The 18,166-nt window shown below is 43.3% G+C and overlaps 1 protein-coding gene across 3 annotated transcripts; it reads right to left on the reverse strand.

The window, feature by feature from the left end:
- Positions 1 to 887: 887 nt before the first annotated feature.
- LOC102696570 (prostaglandin E2 receptor EP1 subtype-like) lies at positions 888 to 13,117 on the reverse strand. 3 transcript variants are annotated; one of them, XM_015348899.2, is made up of 3 exons: positions 13,013 to 13,117; positions 8,089 to 8,962; positions 888 to 3,149 (listed from the first exon to the last, which is right to left on the reverse strand). In XM_015348899.2, exons 2-3 carry the CDS (start codon positions 8,926 to 8,928, stop codon positions 2,883 to 2,885), a joined length of 1,107 nt encoding a protein of 368 aa, XP_015204385.1. In that variant the 5' UTR covers positions 8,929 to 8,962; positions 13,013 to 13,117; the 3' UTR covers positions 888 to 2,882. The 3 variants fall into 3 exon arrangements, with proteins under 3 accessions (XP_015204385.1, XP_015204384.1, XP_069051984.1); XM_015348898.2 differs by lacking the exon at positions 13,013 to 13,117 and adding an exon at positions 11,710 to 12,125; XM_069195883.1 differs by lacking the exon at positions 13,013 to 13,117 and adding an exon at positions 9,964 to 10,608.
- Between the last annotated feature and the right edge of the window lie 5,049 nt (positions 13,118 to 18,166).

The following is an 18,166-nucleotide window of genomic DNA, read 5'->3' on the forward strand; positions in this document are numbered from 1 at the left end:
ACTTTACCTTGGATTCAAACTGGATAGTTAATTAATTCTTGTAGGTATAAGAGTGAAGTTCTCACTGTCATCCCACATGCAGCAGTGGTTTATGATGAACTTCGAATATGAGGGGAAAAAAAAGGAGTTCAGCAAAGTTTTGTCAAGCAGCACACACCTTGTTAGTGATCTCAGAGGAAGAACCGCAAAAGACTGTGGGTTAATGCTCAATTTGAAGCTGAATCTAAAATCCAGCCCTCAGGAGGATAATATCCTTATCATACCTGTAAATTGTTACGGCAGGGTGCCAGGCAGCCACTTCATAAATACTGTGTGCTCATTAGTGCTTAGGAGATTAGTTCTGTTCCAGCTCTCTCCACTCCTTAGCCTGAGAGGTTCACAGTCCTGGCTGTGGAAATCCACACTGCTGCACGTTTGTGCTCCAGCCTGGCTTTGAGCTACACAGCTGAACCATTAATTGACTTAATAATAGGTTTCATTGAAGAGGTTTGTTTTGAGGTCATACAGTATGTACGTTGCGATTTGCCCTATATTGCGTTTCATAAGTAAGATAAAATCCCCAAACCTCTGAGTGGAATAATACCTTTTAACTGTTCAATTAGGTAATCAGACTCATTTGCAATCAGACCAGCATGCTGGCACATGCTGGTCGCCTTAGCTACACACAGCTTCCCGATGATGACGAGAGCAGCAGCGTGCCAGGCCACGCCCGCGTTCTCAAAATCAGACAGTGTCGGAGTCTGGGGCTGTTTGAGAATGCCTGGTCCACCGCAGGCAGTGAACAACAGCCTTGAACCTTGGAGAGCTAAAAAAAACAAAACCTCTCGATAGCAGTTAAGATCAGCTATACTCTGGAATGCCTCTAAGGAAAAAACAACAGCAGAACATTACGTCAGTGATAGTTTATTTATTTACAGTACATTCAGTAGCTTTACAAACCTTAGCTTGCACTTCTCCCAGACAATTGGGAAACCGACTTAGATAATAAATACACATACACAGTATTTATACAACGAAGGCTTTTGATCTCACATATACAAACAAACACTGGTAAAGAGCATGACATTGCTTGGTGTAGCAATATTCACCTGCAGTTCAGCAAAACCAGCCTTTTACAGTTTTGTAGCACTCTGTGCATTTGAGTCCTAGCCTCAGAGCGTCCTTCAAGAAAACGCCCAGCAGTTTGAGTCTGGTCTTGGGGGGGTGAAAGTGCAAAGAGGGCAGCTGTTAATAATGTTTAGAGATTCCTTGTGGAATCACATAGGATTAAAGATGTTTATAAAAAACATCCAAATGCTGGAACGGCACTTATTTGCTTTGCAGTTGCATTCCAGAGCGACAGAGAAAAGCCTGAAAAAGACTACAGATACACTGCATCTCAAACCGACTACTGATCTCCAATACAGAAACCCCAGCAATACCAACCTCTTCTCCATACACACACCTACACACTTCCAACAGCTTCTTGACTGTAACCTTCTTTTACTCCCTTCACACTGATATGTAAAGTGCTAAATCCCATCTGAATAGGTTTAGTTTTTGAGGACTATGTTAGCTTCTGGATATTCCGGCACACCCAAGCAGGAAGTGGCTTGTTTAGCTGAGTCTGTTTAACGCCCTTGCAGTTAAGCTTCGACTGCATGGCTGGGCTGCTGGTTCCAGTCTCCTGCATCGCTTCTTTTATTTCGGAAAGGAGTGGGCGGAAGAGATACTGAGCTGTTAGAATGCAAAGAATGACATTCGATTCTCCATTTCCGGCAGACCATTCCAACAGAGATCTTTAGACCACTCGGCTACCCTGGCCCATGCACCTGTGCCTCTCTGGACCCGGCCTTTGCCTACCCCTGCTCCAACTAAGGAGGGACTGAGTGTAAGAATGCAGCATGCTTTTCTGTTGAAAGTACAGAACAAGGAACAGATCAAATGTTTCCACATGAATTTTCTATATTCATCAGCATGGAAATCCTAAGCCATGTGGAAATCAATCATTTGTGAAAAATCCGTCATTTTCCCACCCTGCATTGAGCAGGGAAGTTGTAAGGAAAAGGGGATGGTTGTCTACATGTCCCAATCCTGTTCCCAAGAGAACAGAACCCACATCTAGTATCGCGATCGTAGCGTCTACCTTAACGTTCTACATCACTAAGGCAAATCGGTTGTAGAGCTCCACGCTCCAGCTTGAGATTTAATGAAGAACATTGCTCTGGTTCAACCTAAATATGCTCTGTTTTGCAGTGATCCACTGATGTATTCCTTGTATATCTGAACCTACCAAGACCTTTATTCTACTGCTGTGACTTCCCTGAGCAGTCCCATGGGATCAGTGGATGACAAGCTTTCCCCTCTTCTATGGTGCCTGAAATGCGAACCCACACTGCTTTCCTGTTCACTTCCCTGCTGCTGCTGAGGGCACAGTGCAGAGCAGCCCGCGTGGGAAACAGGACCTCTTCTCTGCCCATCAGCACTTCCCCTGTGACTGAGCAGGCAGTCGTAGGGAGGTCTTCCCCATGTTGCAACCCCTGCCCCTTAAAACTGTATACAGTACACCAGCTTTTCCTTCCCGGGACCCCCAACGTTCTCTGCCCCCGTTCCCCTTCTTTAGGGATTCTTAGGGATTCAGACTGTGATGTTTAGTCCTCTTGCCCATCAATGCGTTTCCTGTCCCCAGGCTGAGTGCCCTCTGTCAATGCACTGAATCGGGAGGCACGGCTGTTTCGTGGGAACTCGCCAAGACCCCCGATCTCCTCCACGGACGGAAGACACCAGCCCACTCCCCTTCTGGGGGAGTGGTGGGAACACTGATTAATGAACAAATGTCCCCTCCCCACCACCTTGGTTGTCCTCCAGACCTTGAATGGGCTCCTCTGTCCAGGCTAGTGTCCTCACACCCGGTTCACGGCCATCTTCTCCGAACCCTGGAGGGAGCTGATCTCCCATCGCCGAAACGTGCTCCCTTTCAGGTTGCTCTGCCCCTTGGCGATGGTGTAGATCTTCCGCAGCACAGCTCTCCGCAGCAGAATGTACACCCAGGGATCCAAGATCTGGTTCCAGGAAGCCAGCCGGACCCCCAGAACCATCAGCTGCTTGTAGTACTGGAGGTCCACCTCGCAGTTGCTGTAAGATTTGGTCACGGAAATCATGCCGAAGATCTGAGGGAGACAAAAACACAAGCTTTCAGCTTTCCAGTCCAGTTTTTCACCACTTCTTGCAGTTAAGATTCAATGTTACCTTGAAACTGAGTCTCTGGAGAAAATGCTTTCCTGCACAGTTTGCAAAGTCAATCAAGTTGACTATGCAGAAGCACAAACTCTTTTTTCAGCCCCTGCAGAGTGCAGTTTTAAATAAACAGTTGTTGAAAACAAGTTTCAAATTATTCTGACACAACACCGTGAAGTAAAGGAAACCTACGACTGACAAAGACAAAAAGGCAGTGTAAACTGAGCTATACATTTCACACTGTGACAGATGCTCTATTTATTTTGATTTTTGCTGCCTTTTCACTCATCCATCTATTTTCAGTTCAGAGTTGCGTGGGAGCCGTAGCCTATTCTGGCAAGCAATGGGCAGGATACACCCTGGACAGGATGCTACTGCATCCCAGGGAAGACAGACAAACACACACACTCACACTAGAACTGGTTTTCCCAGAAGCCAATTCACCTACCACTATGTCTTTGGACTGTAAGAGGAAACCAGAGCACCCAGAGGAATCTCAGGGAGAACATACAAACTCTACACAGACAGCATCCCCAGGTCTGGAATTGAACCCAAGGCCCCAGCACTGCGAGGCAGCAATATTAACCACTGTACCCTCATGCCACTCAGAGCTTTTTCAGTTCAGCCATGCAGTATACAGTATACTCAATTACACAGGAGTTCATCGGCAACGCATTCTGATGACTCTGCAGACATGCTGACAGAGTTGAGCCTGGGAGAGCAGCTGTGCACAATTCATTGTTCCTGGGCTTATCTGTTAATATCCTCTCCCTGTCACTTTCCTCCATCTATAACCAGAGAGGCGTTTTCACAAAATGCCAATGTTATCTGGCTTTAGATGTAACACCTTTACAAAACATACGAAAGCAGCTTTTCAGAGACTTTGAAACACTCTGCTGTTGTCATGGTTTGCCTCGTCAATTAAAAACAAAGCAAACATCATGTAATACTCTGCGTCTGGCAGTCGGGGGACAAGACAAAGCAAAATAAAAAATGGTCAAAAACAGCCTTTGTGAAAATGAAATTTTGATATTCCATTTTGGGGTTGGTATAAAAAAAGATGTTAAAAAGATGTGAAGGTTTGTTTAAAATGGGTACAAAACATCCCATTTTGGCTTTACAGACAATGAAAAAGTGGCATTTTAGAATTACTCATAAAGGAAAAAACAGATGGAGGCTATCATTTATTTCACCAGCTGAACATGTTGAAATGGTGTGTCATATTTTCATACTGTGATACCAAGATAAGAGATGTGCAAGTCACAAGGCCAAAAGCTGGGCTTTTTTGAGCTTCAACTTGCTCACAAAAGAGCCGATAAATGATAACACAAAGCAGCCTGCTGCTTAGGTCTTACAGTGCAGGCTCCTGAGGAGTTCTGTGACCTCTGTCTGCCCCTGTACCACAGTTTGCTAATGAGTTGAAAGGCTGAAATAATTTCTTACTTTCCAGATGACTTTATAAGGAGCAGCAAAGATTGAATCTTTCTGTTCTTCAGTGTTTGTGCTCAGGAAAGGTTGATCTCCTTTGGCACTGATAGACTAAAGAGACAGAACCTTTTTAGTCTAGAACACTGAAATAACGTTCAAGTGCATTTAAACCTGAGAATAGCAGGCTCCACTTTACCCAAAGAGTTGTGGGAGTATGGAACAAGTTAGTTAGCCATGCTGAAGTAGATATTCTGGTTTATTTAAATTATTAACTACCAAACAGGCTGTATTTTCTTATCTTTACCTGTCGCGAAAGAGAGCCCCAGATCTGTTGCTCAAGCAGTACTAAAATCTAAGGATGCTTGGAGGCAGACGCACTGAAATACTGCACACAAAAAAAATCCGGACACTTCAACTTCAGCTTTCCAAATTATTCAGCTTCTCCACAGAGACCATTACTGAGATTTGGATGTAGAGGTAAAAAAATGCTAAATTATCGACAGCTCTTCTCAATAAGCGAGCAAAAAAGCACAAACCCAGTACTGCCACTGAAAAAGACTGAAGCAGAAGTGTCTGTCAGTTTGTGTTATTAAGATTCGATTGCACAGCCAAGTTACAGTAAAGCATTGTGATGGATATGGTGACTTTAGTGAAACTCTTGCTTTATAGGAGTTTAGGAAAGATTTTCTGGGTGATTCCTTTTTCCTGCTTCCTCATTTTCAATACAAAGTTTGGTAATTACAATATTTGTACAGCTGGATTTGCTGGAGAAATCCCAGTAATGCTCAAGGCTACAGCAACAGTGCAACAATCTGGGATTTAAACCCACTATTTCCAAAAAGCTTTCAATGTCTAGTCTACTAGACTACAGTCATTGTAAGGTTTTTATAACTAAATCTTGGGAAGGATCACACAGCTCCTAGGAATATGTTTACTCTCTGACATTACAGTATAGCTATATGTTACTGTAGTAATACACTGTTACTACTGTGTAAACACAGAAAATTGTGACCATACAAAGGGGAGTGGATTCCTGTGGAAAGAGCATGAAATCACACTTTCCTAAAGGACTCCCAGACAGAACCAGAACAAATCCCGAGAAATGCACATTTTCCCAGCAACGTATACATTACATATTCACAGACAGGACAGCCTGTGTCTGCTATTTCCTGCCGTTTCCTTCCTGAGCTTTTGAATGTCTGATTGCACGCCTCGGGAGTGATTATCTTCCCTTTTCGGCTTTCATTGCTATTTGCAATCCTAAGTGTTCAAGAAACAGCCTCTGAGAGATGACTGGTGGGAAATAGCAGGTATTAATGCATAATTCATCTGAGTCCCCAAGTGGCTAATGCATCACCAGTGGATGGTTCAGACACTGTGGCTCATTATTGTTTTGTTTCCTGTAAAGATCTGCCTCTTAATCAGCTATTAGATACCTCTCAACAGCCTCTTTTCTATTTCTGCCACCCAGAATATGACACGCCAGAAAATGACTCTTGGAAAACAAATGCCAGAAATACAGAAATGAAGAATGTATGAAGCTCAGAGAAAACAGAGCCATGGAGGCTCGTGAGGTCAGAACTTAGCCTCTCCTGCCACAGCCTCCCTTTTGCTCAGTACACAGGCAGATTGCTCTGTACGAAGATTGTCTGTCTTCCTATAATTAATAATAATAATAATAATAATAATAATAATAATAATAATAATAATAATAATAATAATAGCTTACACTTATATAGTGCTTTTCTGGACATTCCACTCAAAGCGCTTCATGGGTAATTGGGACTTCCCTCCACCAACACCAGTGTGCAGCCCCACCTGGATGATGTGACAGCAGCCATAGTGTGCCAGTACGCGCACCATAAACCAGCTATCAGTGGGGAGGAGAACAGAGTGATGCAGCCAATTCATAGATGGGGATTATTAGGCCATGATTGGTAAAGGCCAGGGGGAAATCTGGCCAGGACGCTGGGGTTACACTCATACTCTTTTCGAGAAAGGCCCTGGGACTTTTAATGATCACAGAGAGTCAGGACCTCGGTTTTACGTCTCATCCTATCATCTGGAGATCCCTTTGTTACACAAGTTCAAGATACTGATTGTATATATTGGCTTCCTTTTGGTCATCAGCTCCCATACAGACTTTACCAGCAAGAAAACAGCTTTGAAACCCCCACAGCACTGATCAAACATTATGTGTGTAGTAGGATCTCTGGGGTAGTTGGGAGAAGTGTTCAGGTCTCTGGCTCCAAGTTCTCAATGCAGACACTTCTCATGGAGAAAACTGAGCAAAATATGTTATTTCTACTGCTTCTCTACATAATCAATCAGCAAGAAGACACTTGTGAAACCCCCATAGCACTGAACACTATGTGACTGTTCAGTAGAGATCTCTGGGGTAGCAGGAAGCAGTGCCAACTCTGGATCTCTGGGGAAACTGGGAGTGTAGTTACCAGTCAGCAATGGGGATTTATGTGCCACTGACCTCCCGTCCATAGGCTGTCCCATCCGCTTCCCACTAAGTGCTTCCACTTCCTATGTGGAATCTATACGGAAGTGCATTTAAAACTAGATACACGAGGCACTTCATTTCCCGTAGGGTAGTGGGAGTGTGGAATGAACTATCTAGCCAGGTTGTTGAAGCTGATACCCTGGCTTAATTCACGTAATGACTGGATGAGATTCTCAGCTCAAATAGCTACTAACTGCCAAACTGGTTAGATGGGCTGAATAGCTAACGTTCGTTTAATAATAATAATAATAATTGATTACACTTCTATAGCGCTTTTCTGGATACTCCACTCAAAGCACTTTACAGTAATGGGGACTCCCCTCCACCACCACCAATGTGCAGCCCCACCTGGGTGATGTGTCAGCAGCCATAGTGCGCCAGTACGCTCACCACACACCAGCTATCAATGGGGAGGAGAACAGAGTGATAAAGCCCATTCACAGATGGGGATTATTAAGAGGCCATGATTGGTAAGGGCCAATGGGAATTTTGGCCAGGACCCCGGGGTTACAACCTTACTCTTTTTGAGAAACACCCTGGGATTTTTAATGACTACAGAGAGTCAGGACCTTGGTTTTTACGTCTCATCAGAAGGATGGTGCCTTTTTACAGTATAGTATTAGGAACCACATGGACAGCAGGGTGAGCGCCCCCTGCTGGCCCCACTAACACCTCTTCCAGCAGCAACCTTGTTTGCAACAAGTCTGCAACTTCTTATGTTCCTCCTTAATGCTACAGGATCAGGGACACGCCCCAGCTCTGAAAGCCAGTTGGGAGTGTGAAGTACTTCATGTTTGTCCCTAAAATGGGTGTTTGTGAGCCTCTGTCGTCCTGTGAGAAGCCACCGCCCTCCCCATGGCCTGATTGAGCCTTATCACGCAGGAGCTCGCCCGAACCCCAGCTGGCAATGGCGCTCGTGCCCTCCCACTCACCAGCAGGGGGCTCCAGCAGATGCAGGAAGTGACCATGATGCCCACCAGCTGCACCACCATCTCAATGTCATGGGACTTGGCCCGGCGGTTGTAGGTCCTCTTGCGGAGACGCGCCAGGACCAGGGTGAGGCCGCTGGTGGTGTTGCAGACCATGGACACCCCCAGGGAGGTCAGGCCGAGGCCAGAGAAGAGCAGCACGAAGATGACATCTGAGGCGGTGGTGTCACTGTCCACCTTGATGAAGCACCAGGTGCCGGGATACTGCATGCCATAGGCACCCAGCTGGAAGCAGGGCAGCAGGGCCACGCAGAGGGCGAAGAGCCAGATGACGGCCAGCGACAGCTTTGTCCGGGTGGACGTCACCAGGGCCGAGTGGAGCAAGGGCCGGGTGACGCCCAGGCAGCGCTCGGCCGCCATGGCACAGCCCAGGAAGAGCGGACACAAGCCAAAAAACACCATGCACCCTCCCAGGAACTGGCACAGAGCGTCGGAGGAGGCGTAGGAATCTGGCACTAGGTACAGCCGCAGCACGAGAGCCCCCGGGATGATGTGGCCGGCGAAGTCGGTGGCCACCAGCGAGCTGGCGAAGAGGAGGAAGGTGGCTTTGGAGCGCCGCCGCATGCGGGCGTAGGCTTTGGCCAGGATGAACAAGGCAATGATGTTGGACAGGATGCCCAGAGTCATGGACAGCCCGGCGGCCGTCGGATCTGTAGGTTTATAAGCAAAGACTCTCTCGTCGACCACACTCATGTTGTCCCCGAGCATCCAGGTGTGGTTTCGGGAGTTGGCGGCGTCCTGGCCAGCCCCCGACGTGTTAAACTGATGCACAGCTAACATCATGGGGCTCTGCAGGTCAGAACTGGCGTAAGGGGGCCTGAAGGACAGATGGAGAAAAAAAGAAGAAATTATACTGTGTTGGGAAAGTGTGTCTGTAGATCGTAGCTACTTAGCGTATGTCACGTACATTCCCCTACATTGCAGAGTTTGGCTACAACCAGCTCCTTACCTAAAGAACTGATAAAATCAGCTGGCATGCAGCAGTCAAGCCTCTATACTAGTGCACTGCAATGGAATGGATCAGAAGGACCATTTGATATAGCCTACAGCAAGGACTGCATATACAGTATATGATATACAGTATAATATACTGTAGAGCCTTAGTGTCTCCAACCACCTGGAGAGCTGCAATACTTTGTTTTTTTATAGGTGTCTTCAATCAGCTCATCTGAAACGGAAGACGGTTGGATTGAAAACTTCACAGCTGCAATGAAATGAAAACCAGACTCTTCCCTTCCCCTACAGGGAATATGAATTCGAATAATCTCGGGTTTGGAATGTATTAGGGCGACTGGAATCCTGTTGTTATTGCTGCATTACTCAATTTTACTTAAGAGACTACAAAATGATTTTTTTCCCCACAAAAGAGCAAAACATGGCGTTCCCCTACTACGGAGAGATATGTTTCTCGTTTATGCTCACAGATGGTGATTGATAAAACAGAAAAATGATAAAGCTTCGCCAGAAACACTAGAAACATTATTGTTACTGTAGATATACCCCAGAAAAGCCAGGCTAATACGGTGAAAACGGCGTTTCTGAACAAATATTCTGCGTAGCTGCGGTGGAAAAATGAATATCAGGGTTATTTACAAATAGAGAATCCCCTAAGCAAACTTTTATTTTTGAAGTGTAGAAGTCTGTCGCTCTTCTTTTTGCTCCTTTTCCAATACTTTTTTTGTGGAAGTACAGAACTTCCGTATTATAAATTAATAATTTCAAGGGTATCGGTCCATCGAAAGAACCGAGACAGTACCGAGAATAAATCATGACAGCCTAGGAAAAATGAATTTTAGAATACAAAAAACGCGATCTTACCCACGTGTCGGTGAAAACATACAGTACGTTCTTATCGTGTGCCTTTCGTTTTATAAAAAACAAAAATAATTAAACGATGCATATGTAATAGAAACTTTTTCTCGAGTGTCTCGAGTACTGTGCGGACTATAGAAAGCATTCCTTTAAATGCATTTCTCTACAATTTCTAGTGCCCAGGATTGTTCCAAGCCATGTAGACACTCAAGTTCCATTTGTCTTTAATGCCTGAGAGCAAGGCAAGTTAGGACAGTTCAGATGCCAGAGACTATCACGAACGCGCCTGCTCAGACAGGGCGCTATTTTAAGAAGTGATGGTTATCTTTTGGAGAATGAATCGTTCTTTCTTAATCTGATCAATGCTGTGCTATCTCCGACTTGCCACAGTTTTTGTATCTAGCACGAATAAAAATTCAAAAGACCTGGGAGATCCAGTATACAGTATATGATTCCAGTCGCCCTAATACATTGCAAATCCGCATTTCAAGCTTGTATAAAAAAAAATCACTGAGCGGAATTAGTCATTATCAAATATGATGCTGTTTTAAATGTAAGTGACGAAAACATCTTGTTTTTAAATACTAAGGCTTCACCCAATTTGTTCAATAATATAAAAGAATAGAACCAGACGTAGTCAGTCTAATAAATACACTAAATTAAAGGTTTGCTCAGTGGATTAATAGCAGAGAAAATATGACTAACTGGAAGAAAACAAACGACCGGTTAGAAATTAAAAAAGAAAAATCAGGTAGAAAAGGGTTTTAGATATTTTACAGCGCAGTTTGACACAATTAAAAATATGTACAGGTTTAATGCTAAACTTCAGGCAATTAAAATCAACGTTGCACAGACACATAATTCGTCGACGGTAACAGACCTGTAGGTTATGTACAATTATTTTTCTCCGCACTATAACAGTTGTGGTACGAGGGCTCGTTGGGAGTCAAACTGGCAAAAGCTATTGCATGGTATTGCATGCAAAGCAGACGCTTTGCATGCAAACTTCTCCTCATTCATTCCGGTCTTAGACACTGTAATAATGATCGAGTCATCAGTCAAGAAACCGCTTCTCAGAAATGAGCTATTTTGCAAACAAAAAAGTAATTATTGATATAAGAAATTCTGAAGAACTAAAAATGCTATTTAGTTGTGAAAAAATGTTTTAATTACATTTAAAGATATTGATTTAAATGATCGGTAAAGCTAAAGAGAAAATTCGCTTTATCTACCTTGTTTTTATAAATAGTTAAGTGGTCATTTCTCAGAGCGCTCATTGTTGCTCCTCTGTGATAGCAATAATTGTTTCAAAATCAGTTATGTCCACAATAATCTTATTTAGTTTCATTATATAAGATATATTAATGATATTAGCCTTTTTACTGCTGTAGTGTTGCTATAAACATTTTAATAACATTCTTTCCCTTTTAATTTCGAGTGCAGGTGCAGACACCCTTAATAACTTATAAAGACATACTGTACAGATCAACTGTCCAAAGGCACACTGACAAGTCATGAAACCTACTTGACAGCACTGATGATGACAAAATTAAGCTTGTCAAAGCACAGGTGAATTTGCGTCCTTTCACTATAATTCATACCAAAAACCCTTTCAAAAGCCCCTTCTTAAGCAAATGACATCAGGCTGTTCACGACAAAGTTTTGAAATTAATGCCTACATCAAAAGGTTTCAGGGATAGTTAATAAAAATGCTCTCAAAGGGAAAGGGAAGTACATTTTCCAAGAGTTTACCGTTTCAAATAAAGATTCTTTGGCGACGGAAGATGACATGATTTGAAAACGATTTAGCTTTTTAAATAATTTTCAGCTTTCCCTGTTTAAACTCCTGTTCCGATAAGGCGCTCTCTTGCTTTTCAGTTCTTCACGAAGTCCAAACCACAGTCTTGTACACTTCAAAATCAAGCCGTTTCAGGGAAAAAACAGTTTTCAATTCTTGCTGCAGCGCGTCTCCAAAATGACTGATTCGGGAATAAATGCCGTTCATTTTAAATCCGTTAATGCGTGACGCAGAAGTGAAATATCCTTTTATTCTTGAAAGAAAATACAAATATATAATCCTTCACGCGTTAAGTCATGTAAAGCTAGACCCATCTGTGTATTGTATGTCCCCATCTCGATGTTAATGCCTTTTCACTGGCAACCAGATTTATATTATTTTTAACCTGTAGGCGGCGACTCGAGGGGGCGGCGAAGCGAATCGATTCGGAAACAGCAGCGTGTGCCAGGTACTATGAGAGAGGAGCTGTAGTGAACATGGAAACCAGCGGGTCTTCAGACTCAGCAAGATTAATTTTCAAGTATTTAATGCAAGTCCAGTCTGTGTGTGTGTGTTTCAGCGATCTTGTAACAGTTTCATTTACATGAAGGTAAATAAGACGGAAAAAAAAAAGATTGAGAACCGAGCCACCCTTCCTTCCTACGGCTTTGAACAGAATTCTCTCAGGAAAATAACCCCAAAGTTGTTAAATTTATTTTTTCTTTAGAAAAGTTTGGCGATCACACTAAGGCGAGAGAAGAAAGACCCCTTGGAATTACAAATTTGAAAACGCCTGTTTTTTCTAGTCTCGCGGTGGGCTCCTGAAAGTTTCCATTTGTTTTTACGCAGTAATGAGTAAGGGCCCTTCTTCAAAGTTTAATTGTGCATCAAACTGCAACGCGGTTTTATTAAGTTTTTGCTTTTTTGTCAAACAAAAACGTTTGGAAAGAGTTTTTCAAAGCACACTGTTTGCCTTTGCATAGCTGACAAGGAAGTATTATAATTTTAACGAAACATTACTGCCTCATAATACTGCCAGTGAAAACAAAATCCCCAAATCGAAATGGACATACACAAGTGGTACACAGATTTCAGTGTACAGTTTATCACCGATGGGTTTCAGAGCATGGTGCGACACTGATTAACTCTCCTGAGTAGTACCTTTATATCTGGCAGGACTGGAGAAAACTTTAAATGAGCTTTTTTGGGTTCAGTAGCAGGCATCGAACATGACTGAAACTCCTCAGAAAGGTGAAAGGTCATGCAGAATGCACATACCTGTAGTATCCCAGTATCCCCCACCAAAGAGGAAGAGTTAGAGCTCTAGCACAAACAGCCTTGGAGCCCAGAAGAAGGCAGCTGCCTGTGACCAGAGTGCCCTTGCATGAGCTGTGCCTGGAAACAGAGAAGATGGTGTCAGTGCTGTATTTAAAATTTGGAAGCTGGCCATGGTTAGAGTTCGGGGCGGGGATCTCTAAGGCACCCTTTGCCACTTACTTTTTTTTAATCTATATGGACCTTGTGTAAAAAGGTGTCAGGTGACCTCTACAGTTTTGGCCAAAGCTGTTTGCAATCATCATCCAATATCTCTCCTATTCGTAAGGTGGCAATAACAAGGAAGTGAGATTTCACAGACAGTATAGTTTCCTAGGATTAATTCCAGTTAAACTCAGCTGCAACTTAATTCAGGTCATTAGCTTTTGGCATGAGTAAGGATGTCGCTGGCCCTAAAACAGTTTTATTAGGGAAATGCACACACATGGCCCTGCTGTATTACATGGAGAAGGACGCCACAAAATACAGGAGTGGTCTATTTTCTCAGGAGTGCCTCTAAGCCACTGTCAAAAATACCCTTTTCTCTTTGAGCATCTGCCCCAGGCCCTGCATTTGTCATGCGACATGCCACTGCAGTTGTGCCATGAATTGTTCTGCTTAATTCGGATCGCCTCCAGCTGTGTTTATTGTGCAACACCACGCCCACACAAGATTCCTGCCTGTGTTATGGGGTCACACCTCTTGTCTCTGAGGTCCCTGCTTCACAAGGGGCACAGCCAGGACATTATCCTTTGGCGCCTTCAGAACATGAGCAGCGCGAGACCTGAGAAAGGAAACACGAGAGCATCAGTTTGTAAGAAAGGCTTCAAACGAGAGGAGGTCATTGGGCCTGTCTAGCTCAGTTGTTAGTAGTTTATCGGTTCAGAGAATCTGTTTTTAAGCCAGGCTTCATCCGCTTAGACATGTCTGAGTAGCCTGTTCCATTAACCCAGAAAAAAAGATTAAATTGATCCAAATTAAGGTTTTATTGTGTGATTTCAACCCTACTTTACAGACTAAGCAGAGGATGTTTTCAAGGAGCATTGCTAATTGCAGACAGTAAGTAGGACAATGACTGAGAATGAAGTTTCCAGGTTTAAAAGCTGTTTGACAAGTGACACACACAGAGCCCTGTAAACTAAATGGCCATACCCTAACATTTCTTCCATCATTTTTTTGGGGGTATTACATACTTTACTCTGCGTTGCCACAAAATAAATAACCATCCTGTTACACAGATCATCCACATTCAAGTCACAAATTTAATTAATACCTGCTTATCTATTCCCTGCTCTGTGGACTTACAGTAGAAGACAGTGTGAACAGCAGAGCAGAAGATTTCATTAAAAACACCCAGACTGTGAAATTCAATTGAATGCATTGTTGAATTGAATCCACCACTGCATGTGTTCCACTACAGCCCCACTGTGCACCCAAAAAGACAACTGCGTGGTTTCCGGTACAGGATATTGTTGAGAGGCCCCCCCATTTGGGATCGTCTCATGCTCCTGGGAATCTGTCTCCCAGAACGGGATGTACTTGTGTCGAGTGTTTTAACCCTTCCACCATCTGTCCGGGGCCTGCAGGAGCAGTCGTGAGCAACTCGAGCTCTGCCCACCCACGGGCTGCGCTGTGTACAAAGTCAGGTGGGTGTGTTCAAGTGTAGCTATTCCTGCTGCTCTTCCCTGGCATGCGTCCTGCATGGGGGGGTGGGGTCATGACTGCAATACAAGCTGTCCCCCCAGTACAGAACCCACGCTGACCTGTCCCAAGTGACCATGCTTCACGACTGTCTCGTTTTTAGATGTACAGATTCAGCGGGGCTCTCTTCAATGTGGTCATTATTCGGGCTGTTCTGTCACAGAGTAGCAGGCCCCTTAGAGTGCACTTCAATGCACTTGTCTTGTCCAGTTCATACATCATTCAAACGCCATTTCTTAAATAGCAATGTTAGAGCTGTGGCTTGTGGCCAAGGTGCAATATGATATCTGCTATATGACGACACCTCGTGACACCGCCAAGAAAAAGAAATACAGGGGAAGAAGTGCATGAGAATTGGACCAACGTCGTTGGTGTTACATGCTCCCTGGTTGGTGGTTTCAGTCTGGCTCTCAGCACTGTGACTACCTAAGGGACATATAGGTCACCCTAATGTTCCCCATCAGATGTGGTGAAGTTTTTTTGAAATGTTAACATAAACATAGTCTTTTCGAAGCTCTGTGCCACTGTTCACAGCATTTCCATTGCGTTAAACCACAGTAAAAGTACAATGAAGTGCACTGAAGTAACTGGAAGAGCACAGTAAAGCACAGAAGTTTCCTAACTCCTACATCAGAAAGACTACAGAAACTACAATTATCCTGCAGCTAGGGAAGACTTTTCCCTTCTCTCAACTAATTTTCTTCTAAATTCTCTCTATTAATTGTCAGTTTCATTTCACAGCTCTCTACACCTATCCTGACTTTGAACCTCCTGATTGGCCTCTCTTTCTGTCCCCTGCTCCTGCCTCCTGCTCCTTCTCTCTCCCAGTTTTTGTTCTCCCGCTACATTTCCTTTGCTTCCTGCCCTGTCTTTCTCACGCCTGAAGAAGGTTCCACGGCCGAAACATTGTGTTTTCTTTCTTCTCTTTTCAGCATGGAATAAACCTATGACTTGCTCCTTTGCGGCCTACGCATGCTGATGCAGCTATCCACCCAAACTACAGTAAACAGACTAGTGCTGCAGAGGGGTGTTCACATGCAAGCTACTGTATGATCATGCTGAAACCGCAGCGCCAGGTTCAACAATCCTGCTGCAGGAGGGCCGGTATGTCTGTGGGTTTTCAGTCCAGCTGGGCTTGGAACAGCCCAAATCAGCTCATCAATTGTTTTCAACCAGCTCTTGACATGTTTAAAGAGACCAAGAAAACCTGCAGACGCAGCTCTGCCCTGCAGGACTGGGACTGGAGATCCCTTTCATTGCAGAATTAGAAGGCTCCAGAGGAAATGAGGATAAACTTGCCTATGGGCAGTTCTCTCCACATCCAGCTGAACTAGACCTCTGCTGTAATTTGGCAAACCTTGATTTAGCTACAATTTGAGCACAGGCAAAGAACAGTGAGCTTCAGACTAGCTCTTTTATAGATGTTTTTACAGCCCACAATGCTTAACAATGCTTAAAAAGGCCCTCAATGGTCATTAAGTTAAAGCACTTTTAATGAATGATTATTGAAAAATAATAATGCCTTCTCGATGTGAACTTCTTGAAACCATGTTTCTTAAGGGAAGCTCAATGGCATGAAATTATGGAGTGCACATAGCATTCATTCGGGCAGGTGCGTCTGTTTGTTTAAACTAATCAGACCCTGGAACTAATTTAGACAGATGGTCTGGAGGCCATCTTAGATTAACATCTTCAGGAAGCACGGGGTTACATTACAGCATTTACTCAAAGAAAGCCAATATCTTTCAGAACAGAGGGAGGTGTCTGGGTTTCTAAAACCACTGTCTTAGATTGTATTTTTGTAGCTGATGATGCTGAAAGAAACAAAGCTCTTAATAAGAACTTCACCAAATCAGCATATGGTCCAAATTATTTTTAAATTGTTTATAAAGCAGGGTTTGTTCAAATTCTTGCTGAACATTGTTAACCAAAAGGAAAACCCAGCCTGACAGCTGCAAAGGAGAAAAGCATCTAAAAACCTTAAAGAAGGTTGAAATGAACATGTTGTGTTATCTTAAAAAGGACTGTGTGAAAACAAAAGAGACTGTATGTTCTTAATTTGAAAGAGATTGCACAAAACTGAACCAAGAGCTCAGCCATATTGTTGAAGTGGATTTTGTAGCATCACCTGAGAAACCTCACTTGCCCTTGCAAGAAAGGCTACAAACAAGAGTAGGTAATTTGGCCAATCTGGTGCATTTGCTTGTGGGTTTCTTGTGAGTAGCCAATTGATCCAAGGACCATGTCCAGTTTTTTTGTGAAAGAAGCTGTGGTATCTGCTTTAACAATATGACTGGGTAGCTTGCGCTACACACCCACCACCTACTATGTAATGAAGTGTTTCACAGTTCATTATGAAAAAAAACTACTGACTTAATTTTAAATGCTTGAATCAGGTTACAGGACTGTGATCCTCTGTGTTAAAGACTAAAAAGGTTCAGTTCTTTTATCCGGTCAATGTAGAACATTCATTCTGCTTGGGAATGTTTATTTTTGTTTGAGACCTGACTGATTCTAGAGCAGGAATTTGTTTTTTTAATTTCCATTTATATTCCATTAGATTATATTTCCATTTATAATGAGGCAACCACAACCATACACAATATATGTTTGTTTTACTAGTGCCTTATACACCCATTCATCCAATTTCCAACTGCTTCATCCAGTACAGGGCCACAGGGGGGCCTATTCCAGCTAACAGTGAGCACAAGACAAAGCACACCACAGGTGGGATGCCTGACCACTGCAAAGCACACACTCACACCAGGGTCCATTTTCCCTGAAGCCAATCAACGTTCCTGTATGTCTTTGGATTATGGGAGGAAAGTGGAGCACCCAGAGGAAACACATGCAAACTCAGGTCGGATGTATAGACTCCACATACACAGAACTCCAGAAACTGAACCCAGGGCCTCAGCACTGCCAGGTAGTAACACTAACCAGTGTGCCAATGTGTCTGTGTAATTTTAATGTACATTATAATTTTTGGCATAGTTAAAAGTTTATTTCCTTTTAATTGTTTCTCTACATTGTCTGGTGAAGGTGCCAAAATTTAGTCAATAAATACTAATACTAAGTACTAGTTTGTAATAAATATCACTTGCCAGGTGTTTGCCCAGTCTTCACTTTTATCAAAATCCTTTTAAATTTCATTTGCTCCTTCTACAGTGTTTGTTAATCCTCTGTTTATATCTGCAAACATGGTCAGTATACTATCTCTACCGGAATCTAACTCAATGATATAAATCAGGAAGAGCTGGTAGGAAGAAAATACTGAATATATAAATAACATGTATATATTGTGTCTGTTCATTTTCCTTTTTCATTTGGGGGAATATAGTACATTCAAGGCAGTATATATTTGGATAACTTACACTTCAGACCTTGTGGTTCCTTCAATCCTAAGAAACCAGGTGA

The sequence above is a fragment of the Lepisosteus oculatus genome, chromosome 11, assembly GCF_040954835.1.
Source record: "Lepisosteus oculatus isolate fLepOcu1 chromosome 11, fLepOcu1.hap2, whole genome shotgun sequence".
NCBI lineage: Eukaryota > Metazoa > Chordata > Actinopteri > Semionotiformes > Lepisosteidae > Lepisosteus > Lepisosteus oculatus.

Excerpts from the sequence above, each read along its gene's own strand:
- LOC102696570 (XM_069195883.1), bottom strand. The coding sequence starts at position 9,983 with ATGTTTTCACCGACACGTGG. Across the intron at positions 8,963-9,963 it reads ATGTTTTCACCGACACGTGG|GCCCCCTTACGCCAGTTCTG; the intron begins GTAAGATCGCGT and ends TCTGTCCTTCAG. Across the intron at positions 3,150-8,088 it reads TCTGCTGGAGCCCCCTGCTG|ATCTTCGGCATGATTTCCGT; the intron begins GTGAGTGGGAGG and ends TGTCTCCCTCAG.